Source organism: Culex pipiens, chromosome 2 (genome assembly GCF_016801865.2).
Source record: "Culex pipiens pallens isolate TS chromosome 2, TS_CPP_V2, whole genome shotgun sequence".
In the NCBI taxonomy this organism is placed as follows: domain Eukaryota; kingdom Metazoa; phylum Arthropoda; class Insecta; order Diptera; family Culicidae; genus Culex; species Culex pipiens.
Genome location: NC_068938.1, coordinates 118,300,221 through 118,318,088, shown reverse-complemented (window position 1 = coordinate 118,318,088; position 17,868 = coordinate 118,300,221). Strand labels below are relative to the sequence as shown.

At 39.4% G+C, this 17,868-nt stretch overlaps 1 protein-coding gene across 8 annotated transcripts in view; it reads right to left on the bottom strand.

Moving 5' to 3' along the window:
* LOC120419408 (dystrophin, isoforms A/C/F/G/H) overlaps window positions 1–17,868 on the bottom strand; it is a 150,119-nt gene that overhangs the window by 19,752 nt on the left and 112,499 nt on the right. For all 8 annotated transcript variants that reach the window (XM_039582083.2, XM_039582085.2, XM_039582086.2 and 5 more), the window contains 4 exons: window positions 4,962–5,134; window positions 4,739–4,889; window positions 4,553–4,676; window positions 4,301–4,455 (listed from right to left, as the gene is read on the bottom strand). In XM_039582083.2, the coding sequence (XP_039438017.1) occupies window positions 4,301–4,455; window positions 4,553–4,676; window positions 4,739–4,889; window positions 4,962–5,134 (603 nt within the window). The remainder of the gene's footprint in view (window positions 1–4,300; window positions 4,456–4,552; window positions 4,677–4,738; window positions 4,890–4,961; window positions 5,135–17,868) is intronic.

Below are 17,868 nucleotides of genomic sequence, written 5' to 3'. Positions count from 1 at the left end.
TCGTCAATTTTGGTAAGTAATTAAAATCAGATCATGGAAAATCTAAAATTGATAGCCTTTCCTATTCATTAAAACAGGAACCAGATCTTGAACCAGATAGAGGCCGTTTAACCGGTGAATGCTAGGACATGTCAAAACATGTTCCAGCTCGCTGGCCATGGTGGTCGGAAAAACGTGGACGACAACACGGGGAGCATCTCAGAAAACGTTTTACACTCAAACCCCGATGGTTTGACACCAACTGTTGTCAAACGAACGGGGTCACTTTTTAGTTTGACACCCCTTTTACACGGAGTTCACACACACTACCAAACGTTTGTTTTGATAGTGTGCGTGAGCGCCGTGTAAAAAGTGACAGTTCGTCACTTTTTAGTTTGACTTTAACCAACTAACGGGGTACAAACTAAAAAAGTGTCAAACGACGCAACCCCTCTCGATCGTTTTCAGGAAAAAATAGTGCCTTAGTGAATCAGTGATCAATAGTTAATAAGGAAAAGTGTGTGTTTTGTGTAGAAAATTGTTGCGAAATATTTTTTATTGAATAAAAACATGTTTAAATTTGTTTCTTTTTGCTAGACAAAATCTAGCAAACCATCTCAAAAAGCCCAAAACAAACTTTTCTCTTTTAAAAAAACCGTATCCGTTCAGTTCTAGCAAAATTCCGGCAGGATTCTAGCAGCAAATTTTTGCCGTTTCTTTCTAACAAAATTCTTAGAGAATTCTAGCAGGTGGCCTGTCAGATTAGTTCTAGCTAAATTCTAGCAGGATTCTTACAGAACCGGTTGATTTCGCCGGCTCCTGCTAGAACCGGTTATTGCATTTGAGCTAGAATTCTTTGAGAATTCTTGCAAAGTTCTGGCCGGATGATGGCACAGTTCTAGTAAGAATATTTTCGCTCTGCTAGAATTCTGTAAGAATTCTGTGAGAACGCCGTGACTGGGCGGAAGTAGCTATTTTGAGGCGAAAATCACCCAAGCACCGCGACCGACACCCCTCCTTGTTCGGTCGCGAAAAAGGAGGGTAAGTAGTGAGCCGTAAACATATATAAGAAAGTGTGCCAGTCTTCAGAAAATCATCCACGTCTCAGACGTCGCACCGGCAGCAGCAGCAGGAAAGCTCAGCCCAGAGCAGCAGCAGCAGGACCCGAGCAGACGGTAATAACTTTGGAATAACATTATTCGATATTTGAAAATACTAGGCCAATAACATTTTATGTTATTTATTACAATTTTAGTTATTCGCCGTTATAATTTTTTTGTTATTGGATTGTTATTGTAATAACAGAGTAATAACATTTAGTAATTCTTCAAACAAATCTTTGTTATAATTTTTTGTTATTTTAACAACTAATCCGATAATTCCAATAACATTTGGAGTTATTCTTCCATAACAAAAAAAGTTATTCCCAAGTTTTTTTTTTTGCTTTCAATCAATATCAGACCAATAACAAATTTTGTTATGATAACAAAACGAAACGAAACGATAACATAAACTGTTATTCAATTCTTATGCAGAAATGGATTTTTCAAGAAGAATCCATAACACCTTTTTGTTATTTTAACAGTATTTGTTATTGAAATGGCATGAATTTGGTTATTACCGTCTGACCGGGGAGAGAGACCAGAGCAGCAGCAGCAGCAGGAGAGAGAGAGAGGGACCAGAATTGCAAAAAAGCGCGCATCGCCTTCTCGTCAGCCAGTTGCCTCTCGATGGCCGGACCGTTTGGATCTTCTGAAGAAGGGGGTGAGGACTGCCCAACTCTTCGGAGTTGCCCTCACTTCCCGTACCTCGTCCCACTCGGGACGAGTCTGCAACGAGGCGCTCGTCTGCTGCATTCTCGCCGAACAAGTTACCAAGCCATGGCCATGCCATGGTTGTCAAACAAGCAGGAAGGGAGTGAGAACTCCTCGGATTTGCCCTCACTCCCTGTCCCTCGTCTCACCCGAGACGAGTCGGCAAAATGTCTTTCAGGAACAAATTTTGGTCTTCGGGGGTGACGGACCCCACTCCCTTCCCTATATTCTACTGCCAACAATCGTTCGTTCTTCTCTTTCCTTCCTCTCTTTGGTGTTGGTGTTTGAATAAGAATTACTAGTCAGAAATTTACCAACACATTCAAAGCATGTTTACATGGCAGCTGCGGATTTGTTTGCATCAGATGAGCTATCTCTTTCTAGCAAAAAAATTATTGACATGAAATTCGACTTCTAGCTGTTTTTTTTTTAACTTCCGCCCGATATTTCGCAGGGGCTCTGACAGTTCAAGCTCGATCATTGTTTGCATCAGGACAGGACACTGTGGCGAGGAATTAGTCATTTTTGAGTTTATATATATATTTACTGGGCCTATAAACCCAATTTGTGTTTGGCATGAGTCTTTCCAGTCAACTCACTCGGAATTCAATTAGTTTATGAATTCTGTTTCAGAATTACTTTACTGGGTTAATTACTTTCCAGAATTATTTTACTGGGTTGGTCATAAGGGTGTGTAAGTTTTGTCGTTTGGGGGTTTCCATCTCCCATTCATGTTCTTATTCCGTAAATCTATTTAAAGTATCTAGCTTCTTCAAAATAAAGATATGGAAAACCCTATGTCCACATATCAAAACTTTACGTAGTCTTAGGCTTTCTAGGCCCAGTGAAAAAAATATAATTTAACCCAAAAATGACGAACTTCTCGTCACAGTGTCCTGATGCAAACAATGATCGAGCTCGAGCTGTCACAGCCCTGCGAAGTATATTGGCTGACATATCGGGCGGCCAGTCAAAAAAAAACCAGCTAGAAGTCGCCTGACAAAAAACTTTTGCTAGAAAGAGATAGGAAACCTGATGCAAACAAACGCCCAGCTGTAATGTAAACATACTTTGAATGTGTTGGTAAATTTCTGACTAGAAAGCCTTCTACGCCATTCCGGTTATGTCTGTGACATAACTAATTTGACTTTTTTTTTTTTTTTGCGCTGCGTCCTGTAGCTTCACCGACCCACGGTCGAACACTAAAAGGTAAAGTACGTGTTCGCCAGTCACCGACTCGGTACTGGAAAGAACACGAATTTCCGGGGATGCACGTCGTACGCGTCAAGGACCTCAGCCAACTGCGTTGCGGTTACTGGGATATATCCGGTGAAAACAAATTAACCCGGAAGCTTGTCCCGCGATGCATATATAAAATATGGTACGTTGCCTTCTTTAATTACAGTTTGCACTTTTTCTTGCCTCTTGTTTTTAATCTTTGCTTCGTCCTCAGTTTCCATACCGTCGGCTGGATTCTGTTTGTCCTCGTCGTCGTCACCATTGTCTTTCGTTCAGGTGACCAAGTCCGTTTGGTGGTGCCCGAGTTTTCGCAACTCGGCCTGATGAAGCACCACGAGCCGAATAAACGGATTGCAGCGCTCCGGGACGGGCTTAAGTCACCCCGGGGGAGCCATTCGCTGATAGTTTTGACACTTGAGTGGGAAAAAATCGAAAAAAAAATTGCGGAGCACTGAAGATAGTGAACTTGCTGGCTCCAAGTTTCCAATACTTCCGACATCGGATCATTTGTGACGTCGGACCCAAGTAACCACAAGTAAAAGTAAATCTTTCCCAGTTCCTGAGGGGAACACCCTTGAAGAGTATCGGGGCCGGCATTTACAAAGCGGATTCAGTGGCAGTTTCATTCTCAACTTAATGTTAACATGTTAAGGTTAATGTTAACATTCCATAGGTCGCCTCCCTAAGGTGTCGTGATAAGGTCCAGTTTGTGACGATACACTACCTTCCCTTTACTAAGCAATCGATTCCAGAAGGGAAAAGATCACCAGTTGTGTTGGTCCGAGCCGGGATTTGAACCCCGATCTACCGCTTACGAGGCGGAAGCGTTACCACTGGGCTACGTGGCTCGGTCGAGTAACCACAAGCATTAAATCAAAACTTTGAATTCACCCTAACATAGCATACCCGGTACTTCGAAAATTTAAATAGTCTATTGAAATGCTTTGAAAGATTTATTGCATGAAACATTATAGCTTACCGTCATCAGGTCTGGGGGTGAGATTGGGTCATACAAAAATGCTGAAATTTGTATGACCCAATCTCACCCCCAGACCCAATGTCACCCCTGATGACGGTACACTATAATAACATATAGATCAGCCATTTAGCACAAAAATGTTCCAAAGCATTAATTTTATTTATTTATTGGAGAATTGCAGCCCAGAACCGAGTTGACTGGCAATGCATAAGAAAACAGCTCATAACATGAAAGTTGTCTGCAATATGCAATAAAAATAAAATTCAACAATGTTGTCTTTCGTACTTACCGTCATATATTCCTCCAGACGGTGCTTCCAGTTGTCTGAACGATCAATCAAGTGATTCCACTGTTCGGATAATTTACTAACTTCACGACGAATGCTACGCGTCAATTCTTTGTTTTGCTCTTCAGCGGACAGATATCGTGATTCACTATCAATCGCTGCAATGAGTACAACAAAGGTTGGACAGTGTTAGAAACAAACGGTCAAAATTACATTACAATTCTCTCTAATCCAAGTTAACATAACATTACTGACCTTCAGAATCACTGGTATCAGACAATGGTGGCTCTTTGGCAATGTATTGCCGACCTGTCAGCAAGTTGTTCTCAACCACAGGTCGTTTATCCTCCAACTGTCTCCGAAAAGCTCTATGATCGTCCTGTTATCAAAAAAGGTTGTCTTTAAAAATGCTACTACATATCTCGGTCTGTGGTCTCTTACCGTTTGTTTCTGCAAGCTCGCAGCATCACCTTTCATAGGTCCCAGGCCTAAGGAGGTCAACTCTGTATCTTTGCGAATGACCCATTCTGTGAGTTCCCTCAACGATAGCAGCAAAGCGTTCCAGTGTTCGGAATTGGACTCCAAACGGTTCCTGCGAAATTGCAAAAATATTCCATTTAAATAATTTAAATACATGCTGTTGATAAAATATTAGGTTCACTACCTGATGGCAACACTTTTGAACTTCAGATGGTTCCATCTTTGGTTCATTTCATCCAAGCGACGCTGCAACATTACGGCATCTTCCTGCGAGGTCAGCGAGCCCAAGAGTTTTTTCCCTGTGCTATCGAGACGCTCGTATATTATTCGATGTGACTCTATTTCCGATTGTAAATCCTGTACAAAAAAAAAGAAAGAATTTTACGTATAAATTGATGTTACCCATTATGTTAGTAAATAAAGTTTTTGTATAAAATTTCACAAAACAAAGTTCTGTTTGTTGTACGGAATCGATTTGAAGGCCCAGAAATGTTCCAGGAATTCAATATTTGGACAGGTAAAAATTTACTGTTTGTCAACACTAAGTTTAGTTTGGGAACATTGTAATAAACAACAGTTTACCATTTTTTTCAAATTCATCTTATAGATTTAAGATACCGAGATCGAGGAATACAAAAAAAGGTGAGCAAATCGACCCAATCATGCTATCTTGCCGTATGGCGCTTTTTGTCGTTTCAAGAAACAAGTGATTTGATGTTTGACATAGTAAACATTACCAAATTGATGCATAGTAAACATTACCAAATTGATGCATAGTAAACATTACCAAATTGATGCTCTCTTGTACTATCTAGATAGGAATCCCAGCATGCTTAGTACAAAAGAGCACACCAGCATTGAAACACGTTTTGCTTGGCTGACCGTTCTTTGCATTATCCCCAAATTTGAATGCCGGAGTCCCGAGATATAGTGAAAAATGTTGACAGTAGGCGAATCCCGAGCATGGGTAAACAACAAGGGAAATGTGTAATAATACCTTTCACTGGTATTAATAGGGGAAAGTGGGGCAAGTGTAACAAGCTAAGAAAATGCTCGTTATAACCCATTAAAAACGTCGGATTTTTTTATAATCATCTTATTCCAGGTCATTACTGAGACTTTGATAGAACAAGTTTTCAAAAAATCCTGTTTTTTTTAATGTAAAAAATTGATTTTAAAATTTTTGATTTTCCGTGCGTTCTACTCAACTAGTGGGGCAAGACGAACAACCCGTTGGGGCAAGAGGAACAATGCATGACACAACGTGTTGATTTGCTAACAATTGAACTGTTAACACTTAGATACATCAGATTAGAATGTATTTGAAACGTTTCTTTCATTTTTAGATTAAAAACTAATATTTTACTAAAAATTTGATCGCTTTTCTGAAAAAAAATTATTAATTAGATGATAAATAGTAAATTTTGGTGATATGGACTTTTTTTTAAAATTGTTTATCAGTTTTTAAGTACTTTTATGTATTAATTTCACAATAAAATATGTTGTTGCAGCAATTCGTTATTTTTTTTTTATTCTATGATTTTAAGCTTGAAAACATAATCAATATAATGAAAACATAGATTTTAAGACTGTTTCAAAAATTTCCCGGGATCCCGGGAATTCCCGGGATTTCAAAAATATTTTTCCCGTTTCCCGGGAAATTCAAAACCCTGGGAAATTGGACGCCCTAGTATTCCTGGATTCTTTAAAATTTATCTTAAGGATTATGCAATAGCAAAATTTGGCATCATAGCAATTTAAGGTATTGTTTTGATATTGCAAAATTGCAGAATTTGTCAACGGTCGGAAAACACATTTTGGGATTCTTTTGGTATTAAAGTGTTTTATCAAATTCCTCTGATAATGATGATAAAATAATTAGTTCTGCGCTAAAATGATGACTCAAAGCGAATGCTTTCATTGAAAACCAATAATTTCAAATTTGATTTTAAACATTTTTGAGGTTTCCTATCTCTTTCTAGCAAAAGTTTTTTGTCAGGTGACTTCTGGCTGGTTTTTTTGACTAACCGCCCGATATGTCAGCCAACATACTTTGCAGGGCTGTGACAGCTCGAGCTCGATCATTGTTTGCATCAGGACACTGTGTCGAGAAGTTCGTCATTTTTGGGTTAAATTATATTTTTTTCACTGGGTCTAGAAAGCCTTATACCCCCTAAAGAAATGACTTGAAATTGTGGAAAATTTTCTAAGTCAGGATACCACATTTTGGTTTTATATTTGTATTAAAGTGTTTTATCAAATTCCTCTGACATTATGGGAATATTTTGACCAATTTTGACAAGATAATTAATTTTGCGTTAAAATGACTTGAAAACCAAAAATGTTAAAGCTGATTTTCAATTTTTGTTATATACCCAGTAACATTTTTTTTAAATCGTTGAAATTTCTCTAAGTCGGGATAACCATTTACTTAGAAAAACAAGTCAATCGACAGACTTTTGAAATTTGGTGAATTTCAATCCAATTTCATTTTAATAACACTTATTTTTCAATCTTCTTATTTTTCAGAAGCTTCAAGAACAAGCCGCTCATCAATGACAAATGTATTCGATGTGGTGAAGAATATCACTAAAAACAACATGGAATCATCAGTTGAGTAGATTTGGCTGTTGCATATGGATCATTTCCGTTTTTTCACTAATTGCAACTGCTGCACTAAACAATTGCATGAAAATACCGAATTTTGGTATTCTTTGTGCAAATACCAGCGACCAAAATGTGCCCTTGGTTGCCCAGTAATAGATAGTAAAATACCATGAAATCATTCAAAAATCATGTATGTGGATGTGGAAGACCACAGCCTAAAAATAAAACCATGGCAATACCAAGTTTTGGTGTTCAAGCAATGTACAAAAATCCAGAAGGTTTTATTTTGTGGTATTATTTTACTCTTGGAATAACATGGTTTGGTATTGTTGTGCCCATCCACATACAAGATTTTGGTACACGCAGAAAAATAAGGCATATTTGAATCAACAAAACGTTTTGTTGATTTGAAAATCATTATTTTTGTTGAATCAACGCTAAACGTCAAAGCAGCTTTTTCGAAGCAACAAAAGACTTTAGTGGAATTGAGAAAGTCAAGGTTTGTTTCAACGCAAAATCGGCGTTGATTATATTCAACAAAAAATTTGTTGATACAAACCTCGTACAGACTGATTCTACAAAACATTTTTCTGCGTGTATGATTTCATGGTATTTTACCATCTACAGAGTAATCTACGTGCGTATGTATCGCGTGTACGTACACGAAAAAAAGTGAGGTTAAATTTTGTCAGCCAGCAAAATTAAATGGTGCGCTAGTGTGCGTACGCGAAACGTCATAAAGCTCTATTACTGGGCAACCAAGGGCACATTTTGGTCCCTGTTATTTGCCCAAGTAATACCAAAATTTTGTATTCCCGTGTTATTTACCCCTGTTTTGTAAAAAATCCTTATATGACTCAGTATATGCGTACATATGAAACCTAAGGCGCATAAGTGAATCTTTCCATGTTCCAGAGGGGAACACCCGTGATGAGTATCGGAGCCGGCATTTACAAAGCGGATTCAGTGACAGTTTTATTAATCGACGTAATGTTAACATGTTAAGTTTAATGTTAACATTCCATAGGTTGTCTTCCTAAGGTGTCGTGATAAGGTGACGATACACTACCTTCCCTTTACTAAGCAATCGAATCTAGAAGGGAAAAGCTCACCAGTTGTGTTGTTCCGAGCCGGAATTTGAACCCCGATCTACCCCGCTTGGGAGGCGGAAGCTTTACCACTGGGCTACGTCAGGAAGGTGATGTGTGCTATCCCTCGCCTAGACCAGACCAAAATCCATCATAAAGCTGTCAGACCAAATCTGTCAGACCAAGACTGTCAGACCAAAGAGCAAAAAGTCAACTATCTTGGTCTTCGACATAGGTGCACACAAATCGATAAAAGCAAATTTGAAAAAGAATTTTTTTTCCAATTCAATGAATTGTTTTAGACTGCAAAATTGAATGTAAGCCAGAAAACGATTAAACAGTGCGGCGTCATGTACACCGACAATCAAATAAGCAGTTAAAAGCCTTATTCTTCCACTTTAATTTTTGAACGCGTTTTTGGTTTACACCTGTACAATCTTGAAATTATTTATGCGGATATATGATTCCTCTCGTTCCATCATTCCATTGGGCTACGTGACTCGGACGTAGGTTGGCGCATAGGTTGTTTTGAAAAAGTACTCTGGTAATAATTTCGAACATCACAATCAATTACCTGACTAAATCTGTCCTGCGTGTCTAAAATATTGTTAAACAGCGAAATTCGATGATCCATTATTTGAAACCCATTCCTGGGTTGAACCAGTAGCGTGTTCACCGCCTCTTGCGTGGTCCCCGGAGAAATGCAGCACGTACTCTCATCAGGCTGGACGGTGGTAGTTCCGTTTCCATCGTAGCTGATTCCGCCGTAGGCCATGTTGAACAGTCGAAACTGTTCTGAAGTTTGCTTCAGTGCATCGGAGCACTTTTTGAGGTACTCCACAGAGTCCGAGCTCTTTGCGTTGATGGCAAGGATGTGAAATTTGTCCAATATCTGGTCGACTGTCTTCATAGTCTCGGCAATGTTCAGTGCAAGTTTTTCGTTGTTTTGAGATGATGGCAAAATGCAATTGTTGTTGCTGTTAATTGTATCCGAAGGCTCTGGATTGCTTCTAGTAGGGTGATTTGAGAAGGGATTAATCTTCGAAGATTTCGGATATAAAAAAGTGTTTTGATGAACAGGTTTTTCCAAATATTGGTTTACCGCTGAATTAAGAATTCTCTTGTCGTAAAATTGGTTGTTATTCAGAGCGTGTTTCAACTGTTCTGTTGGAGCTTTGATCTCGCTTGTAGAATCATCAATGGAACCCACTGTTTTGTTTGAAGACTCACTTGGTCCAACGCTCTTGATGATGGATTCATCTTTACCGTTCTCTTCGTCGCTATACTGGTCATCACCGTTCTCGTTATTCAAAACATCTGGTTCTCGCATAGAGCTACGGATGCTCTCCAGGAACAGCTTCAATTTATGCGAGGGAGTTTGGACCTCTTCATTTTCCAAATCTGCCACGGCGAGCGGCGAAAGTGGCTGCAGGAATTGCTTCGGTTTAGTATGACTGGATAACCCTTTATCGACACTTTTCGATTGCTGCAGCTGCTTCTTTTGGCTTTTAAGTTCCTGTAAAAGTTTGGCTTGCTCAGAGTAGCGCTTAACACTTTCTGTTATAGTGCGCAACTGCTCGGAGTATAATCGCAACTGTTTTTCAAGCATCGCTTGGTTTGGAGTGGCACCACATGCGGTTGAGGTTTCTGGCCGATTCAGTCTTCTATCTATCGAACCTACACTTTTTCCAGTCAATTCACTCATGTTACTATAAATAGCCTGATCAAAGGGCTGGCACATCGTAGCAGATTTACGCATTTCAATTCCATTCGTTGTCGTCCTCAGTGGCAATATATTAGATGCCCGCCTGGTTGGGACGCTTGGAGGCATTACGTTCGTGTTTCGATCCAAACTTCTGGGCCGTAGCACCACAATGGGATCATCTTGACTGCTCATGTTCCGAGGAATGCTCTGCGATCGTCGTTGAGGAACAGTTGGAGGAGTCAGCGCTACCGGGGTTGGGGCAGAATAAATGTCACAATTCCGTTTAATTGTATTATTCCCGTTGACCATCGTTCGATTATCTCCATTAGCTTGAACATTGGGGTAACAAGATTTGTACAGTTGCTCTCGATGTTCATTATCACTTGATGTAACATGAGGTATTGTTTTCCTTTCGTTGCCATTCGTTCGTTGTGCGTTGAGGAGATTTGAAGGAGAGTTCCATTTTTGTTGTGGTGTTACATACGGCATCATGGGCGCTTCGCTCAGATGCAGTGATATATTTGCATTGTCTATTCTCAACTCATTACCATCATTCAAGGATATTTTCCGGTTCATCATGAAATTCTCCAGATGAAGATCAATACTAGCCTTGTCTAGGATGGCTGATTTGGGCCTTGGAGAATTTTTTGGCGATACTTTGTACCCATTGGGAAAATTTCTTTCGAGGATGGAAAATTGTTTTGTTTTTGACAACGCTGTATTATCACTTCCAGCACAATTCATTTTCTCCCCAAAGTTGTGTTCCGGAGTCGATGCCATTTTGCCGCACTTCATTGTTGGTTTTGATCAGTGTTTCAATAAATCACTGTATATGTTATTGCCTGCCACTGTCTTCACTAGTATTGTTCACTAAACTATATTCAATACTTAAATTCTAAAATATAAAAACTGCCACTCGTTGTGGTAACTGTAGGATAATTCAAACACTATATTAAAATGTAATTTTCCTTTAATAGTGATTACCGGTAATGCCAAAATAGGTAGGTACTTAGACGAACGTTTGTAACGATTGGCATGTGATGTCAGCCCAAAACATGAAACTATCCAAAAAACAAATGTGATTTTAAAAATTGCGTGTTTAGAAAGTCGCACCATCTCAGTTCCTCCCATAAATATTAATTTGAATAATGGCTCAATTTTCATACAAGCATAACAATATTCATACTATATTGCAAATAAAGAAAATATTAATATTTCCAACACATGCCACTCAATTAGATAGTCATCGTGATAACTCAGTAACAAGCTATACTTTTCCTTATCTAATCATGTCAAAAACACACACACACATCGCAACATAACTTTTTTGGTCAACACATTGCGTAGTTTATCTCCCAGCATTTTCATTATCGAATATTTTTCCTGCTTGTAACATTTCCTAACCATTTGAATGTTCTAATCACATTTATAATCATTCTAATTGTGAATTCTAACCACAGCTATGCAAAAAAATCCAGTATCCAAAGAAATTCAGGAAATCGGGAAAGCCCTATGCATAATCAAATTTGATAGATAATGCAAAAATCATTAAGTATGTCCGACATTGTTGAACATTGAAAACCCATATAAGAGCCCACAGACAGACACCAAATGCCAAAAGTTCCGCACGTTTGAATACTAAATCTGAGCTAACAGTGCCACATTTAAGTTCACAAACTGGTATTTAATTGTTCAATGTAATATCACACATCACACCCCTATTTTCGCGATCTGCCCGACATGAACGAAATATGTACAATAAAATTTTCACACTCAAGCATGGCGAAGCGAGCGCGGCACGAGGAACAAATGTTGCCGAAAGCATAGCGACGCTCAAACTAACAAAACACAGTGCAAGAGATTGTTGAGTTGGGATGCTGGATTTCCCAATTTTTCTTTCTCTCAGCCCTCCAGCAGCAGCAGCAGCTGCGTTGAAGGAGCTAGAAGAAAAGCCAAAACAGCCCCGGCAGACTGCAGAGAGGCTCGTGCACTCTTTCTCTCACTGGAATTTGAATTTCGCTCATTTTCAATATTCGCTGTTTTGTTTCTCTCTTGTGTCGCTCCGCCTACAGGGTATATTTAATTTTATAAACATAAATTCTAAATCAAATTATTCGCTCTACAGCATTGCCTTTGCGTTCTCGATTGCGAGATTCCTACTCGAAACAAGGTGTCCGAAGGCTTGATTGTTGAGCCAATGAAGCACCCGTCGTCGAGCAGTTTTGCTTTTTTTTTACTATGTATTTCTTATGAAGCTAACTGTCCAAAACTGCTAGACGGCGGGTACTCCATTGCAAACCTCTTTTTACACCTTAGCATCCATTCACCCCGAGATTCGAACTGATGACCTTTGGATTGTGAGTTTAACCGGGGCCAACATTTACTTCCTTGTCCGACGGAAGGCGTGATCAGACAAATCTCGTCTCGAAAAATGCCACCGGGACCTTCTGGGAACGAAACCAGGCCGACTGGGTGAGAGGCAACCACGCTTACCCCTACATCACGGGTGTTCTATGTAAATTCTACCGTTTTATACAGGAACGCTTCACTCGGTAAAATTTTAACCAAGATTGCTATGTAAAAGTCATATTTTGTTGAGCAGTCGATAATCTTTTTAAAAAATACTTAGCAACGGTAAAACAATTAAATGTTGTTTTTTTCAGGCCACGTCACAGTAAAAGTATAATGAATCCAAAATAAAAATGTACGTAATTCTGAAGTTTTTACAGAGTCTGACCCGAACCTGCTCTAAGTTGATCTCAATCACAAAGACAAGTGCACTTCAAATATCTTGGTGGAATAAATAGTTAATAAATGACTTCAATAAATTAAAGTTTTACTGAGCTGGTTACCGAGTGCTCGGCTGTTGAGATTTCGGTAAAAAATTACCGAGAACTGTGAAAAAAATGTAAGTGTAAAATTGCCGTTACTGGGTTAAATTTTTTTAGGCAGCATACAGAAAATAAATATTAATTATTGGGTTTTTGTAAATCAAGGAACAGCAAATATTCGATAGGAACAATTTTTTAATATTAATTTGAAATTGGTTTTCCTTGTTATTTAGAAAATTTAACTTTTCAAGAACATGTCAGAAGTTTCAAATCTTGTTGAAGACACCAACATTTTTTAAGCATTCTACACATTTTTCTCAAAATCAGAATATGAACGTAGAAATCAAAGTTAATAGTAAAGCAGTCGATGTACCGGCTCTGTAGCCGCATATTTTATTGCTATGAAAAATGCCAAACTGTGAAGGGTTGTATAAGGACCTCAGCATATTTTATTGCTATGAAAAATGCCAAACTGTAAAGGGTTGTATAAGGGCCTCAGGAAGTTCAAAGATTCGACATCAACATTTCCCCCAGGAAGTCATCATCTACCATTAAGACGAAGAACGCAAAATCTCGGATCAACAAATAGACGCACGGCACGGTGTATTGTTCCATCCTCACAAGCTTTGAATATTGTTATTCCCTGTAAATTTCCCCGCTGTATTCGAAACTTTTCACAGGATTGAATTGAATCGGCAGCGTTTTGATTTGTGTTGGTATTTCAAAGATTTCTTTGGTAGCTTATGATTATTAAAATGCACTGTAGCAACTCTGGTTTGGCATTCCAGAGTTCCAGAGTTTTTTTTTTTTTGAAAAGGTTCAATAAACCAAATTTTCAATTCTTGCTTTTTGGGTGTTTTTGAATACCCCTGACTCAAGGCGGTTCTAAAAACACCCAAAAAGCATAAATTCAAAATTTGGTTTATAGGACCTTTTCAAAAAAACTCTAGAGTTGTAAAAAATAAATTCTCCGATAAAGTTTTAGTATGGTTCCTCTTGTAGAGCATGCCCATAAGGGACTTTCATCGAAAATATCAGCTCATTTAGTTGTAAACTGGCTGCGCGCATCAGGGTTAAAGTTTACATGGAAATTACTATGGGAAATTGGAACGTTTTGTTCAAACGCTTCTACAGGTCTGGGAATATTACGCGCCAACGTCTGGTATGGTCAGGCCTAAGGGGAATGGTCTGGAGAACACTTTTCCCGAAGAGAGCACACGGATTCGTTGTACCCGGAATCAATAGTTTTCCCTTAAAAAGCATCAAATTTTCCTTAGCATGCTTTGATAGCTTGATGCACACCGCGACGCCATATGTCAGGTAGCTACTACGTGGGTGAGAAATGGCTGGAATATTCAATTGCAAACCGTCTTTTAACTAGAAAATGAACATTTCGAGCAATCCTGATATTATTTAGTCGAATTCATAATTTTGCATAGCAAATTCGCGTTTTTTCAGCACTGGCCGACCAACTCGATATGTACGACTTGAGGAGAAAACAAACTTCCTTTTGTAACTTGTCGTATGAATCACTTTTGGATAATGGATATATATTAAAGGGGCAATATTTACACATTACATGTGTAAATATCGTCCCTTTTTATTTCAGCATTGACAAATCAACGGGGTACAAATTTAACAGTTTCAAACGTAAAAGATGAAAGTCAACAGGAATGACATTTATATTAAAGAAGTGTCTGTTCAAACTATGCTTTGTGATATTCCAGTGAATCCCTCTATACAGAACCTGTCATCTCAAATAAAACGTTTTTGTTTTGCTTATTAACATACCTGCTCAATACCCGAGGTCAATATTCTGCCAAGACGGGCGTCGTTAGTGGTCTGGATATCGGAACTGATAGACCCTACTCGACCACCCTGATACACCATTTAAATGGGCTCTTTAAACCGGTATTTAAGATGCCGTGACAATTTATGTACACAGCAAAAAAAGTAGTAAAATGACTGCGTGTAAAACTGGTTTGTGTAATCATATTTATGTAATATTACACAGTTATTGCAGTACACCACTTTGCACTTTTGCCTAAGATCTTGTACACCCAAATTGTGTAATATCGCATTCGCGTCTTGTCTACTGTTGAGTTGTCAAAAGTTGCTCCCACCCGCAATCAAATCAAAACAAAGATTTGGTGGAGCGGCAAAATTTCAAATTTTCTTCGGTCAAAAGCTGCAGTTCAGGTTGTTTAGAGAGTGGCGGTAAATAACTATTGTGGTGAGAAGGTCTTGAATGAGTTTAAGCTAGTCAAAAACCGCTCAATAATTGAACCTGTCCAGAACGAAACAAATGCGAAGAGAAGGCGAATTCCGTGCGTCTGTTCCCCGATTACATCAAAGATTTCAAACCGAAGTTTACCATCTACCCGTCCCCGGAGGTCTCACCGGAAGAAAGTCAATCTGACCGAGCCCCGAATACCTTCATCGCTACCATCTAAACTAAGCGCACGATCAAGTTCGTCGGCAGGTGCTCCACCGGATACGAACTTCTTTTTCCAACCGTCGAAGCGGGAGGTGACCAAGCCAGAGTGCCGCGTGCCGTTTGCATGTTGTCCAACAAAACTGCCATCACCGAGGCAACGTTTCCCAGCAAGAACCTGGTCTGGAACCGACCGTTTTCGATGACGTTTCCACCGGAACGTACCGCCAGCTTCATCACCCATCAGAGTAGCTGATCGCCGGCAAGTCGTGGACAACTTCGCCCGTTGCCACTGCACTATCACTGCTCATCGATTCAAATCAATTCATCGTATTGTAAATACAAATATGGATGTAAAATAAATTTATTATCAATCAAAATGGATCATTTGACATTTACTTTGTAGAGAGAGCAATTCGACACCTATCCCAGGAACCAAAATAACCAAGAGTGTAATATTACACGTTTTATGGTGTACATGCAAAGTGTAATTTTAAGTGCTTTTTCTTACAAAGGTGATGTGCATGCTTTTGCATGCGATTTTACCATCCGATTTTTTGCTGTGTACATCGATCGAAAGTTACCGCACAATCCGCATACACTCAAACCCCGATGGTTTGACACCAATTGTTGTCAAACCAACGGGGTTTCGTTTTAGTTTGACAAACTGGTTATCCTATTCGCAACATTTTTTTCCATGCTTGCAACCCTATCTGTGTTTATGTTTTGATTTGTGACTTGTTTATAAACAAATCCAGCTTGAGCTGAAGCACGTGGATAAATTTCTGCTCATCGGTGGGGTTCTTTCAACGTAAGTTTGCGGAGGTGCCTGTTGGACCAAGTTACGGTGGCCAAACGTGTCATGTTCCGGTGGTCAAACGGATTGTTTTTGAAATTGGTTCTAACAAAGTTTTGTTTTCTTGTAGTGTTTAAACAAACGAAAACAAGGGTGGGGGGGAAGCGGTCATGGCTGGATGGTTACGATGTTCGCTTTATAAGCGAATGGTTCTGGGTTCGATACCCATCTGCTTCCAACGAGAAAGTTCTGGACTCATTGAATTTGGAATTAATGAAAAAACATGAAGCTAACGGCGGGGTTCGATCCCCTGTCCTTAGGTTTGGCAAGCAAAATGCTTTCCACTTAACCGTGGAGAACATTGGTAGCTTGAGGAGGAATTAGACTGGTATAGTTGAATCCAAGAATAGGATAAAGAGTCAAATTGAATGCAAGTTGAACATCAGAACACAAAAAAAAAAGATTGCAAGCGCAGATGAAATTGAATCTAAAAATACCTCGCTATAAATAGCCTGGGCGACTGGTAGAATTCATCCAATAAGAGATGAGAAGAATTGAAAACTTTCCCATTAGAAATGAGAACACACGAAGAATTCGAACAACAATGCAACGGTCGTTACCACTCGCCTAGGGTGGATCCTCAGACCATTCACCTTCCCAAAAACCGTCCAACTCCAAGCGAAACTTACTTGGGGACACCGTGGTGACTTGCCCTTGACCCCTTAAACAAGTGGAGCATCAACACTTCCCGTCTTCCAAATCCCTTTCCTTGTCTCTGGTGCGCGGTGGAGATGGGAGCGGCCGGAAATGGACGGCTGCCATGGTGGTGAGAATCTGGTTCAGGTGGAATTGGTTCTATTCCCAATTATCGATTCCTGGGCAACTTGGGCTTAGACAATCATCACATCACTTGGCGAAAATCCAGTCTACAATCCGCTAAAATCACCGTCTCCTAGCGAAGCGAAGCGAAGTGTTTAAACAACCAAAAACAAGCTCGATCGACAATGGCATCAAAGCGGAAGCCGCTGTCTGAGCTTAATATCAGGATGATGGGGTCCAGTTGATTTTGTTGTTACTGATTGAATAAACACCTTTGAATTTCTTTGTTTTTTTTTTGTGGCTTTTAATCAAAGTTATCAGCTTCAAATAACTGCGTGCAGCTGTCCTACTTTTGCCGTCCTGAAGGAAGCGTTACCCGCCAAAGAACTCGAGCAGATACAAAAGCATGGTGAAGGGTGAACCTTTCGTTGTACAGACCGCAAAAATCCTTCAGCTCAAAATATTTCGCCTGAAGCAGCTTTTAAGTTCTCCTGTTCCGTTGTTCCTTCGTCACTTTTTAGTTTGACTTTGTCAAACCAACGAGGTACAAACTAAAAAGTGTCAAACGAAAAAGTGACCAACCACCGGGGGTTGAGTGTACTTAAAAAAACACGCACTTAATAATAATACATCTCGAAGTTCATGTTATTGTTGCAATTTTAAGTGTTGTGTACAATAATTGATGTGACTCGTCGCGAATTTTATGTTAAATTGCTAAAATTGTTGTTTAATTGTAAATTATTGTGCCAAGAAGACTTTGTGTTTGTCGACGGGAAGTACCAGGACGCCGCCCAGCAAGCAAGAAACCCGA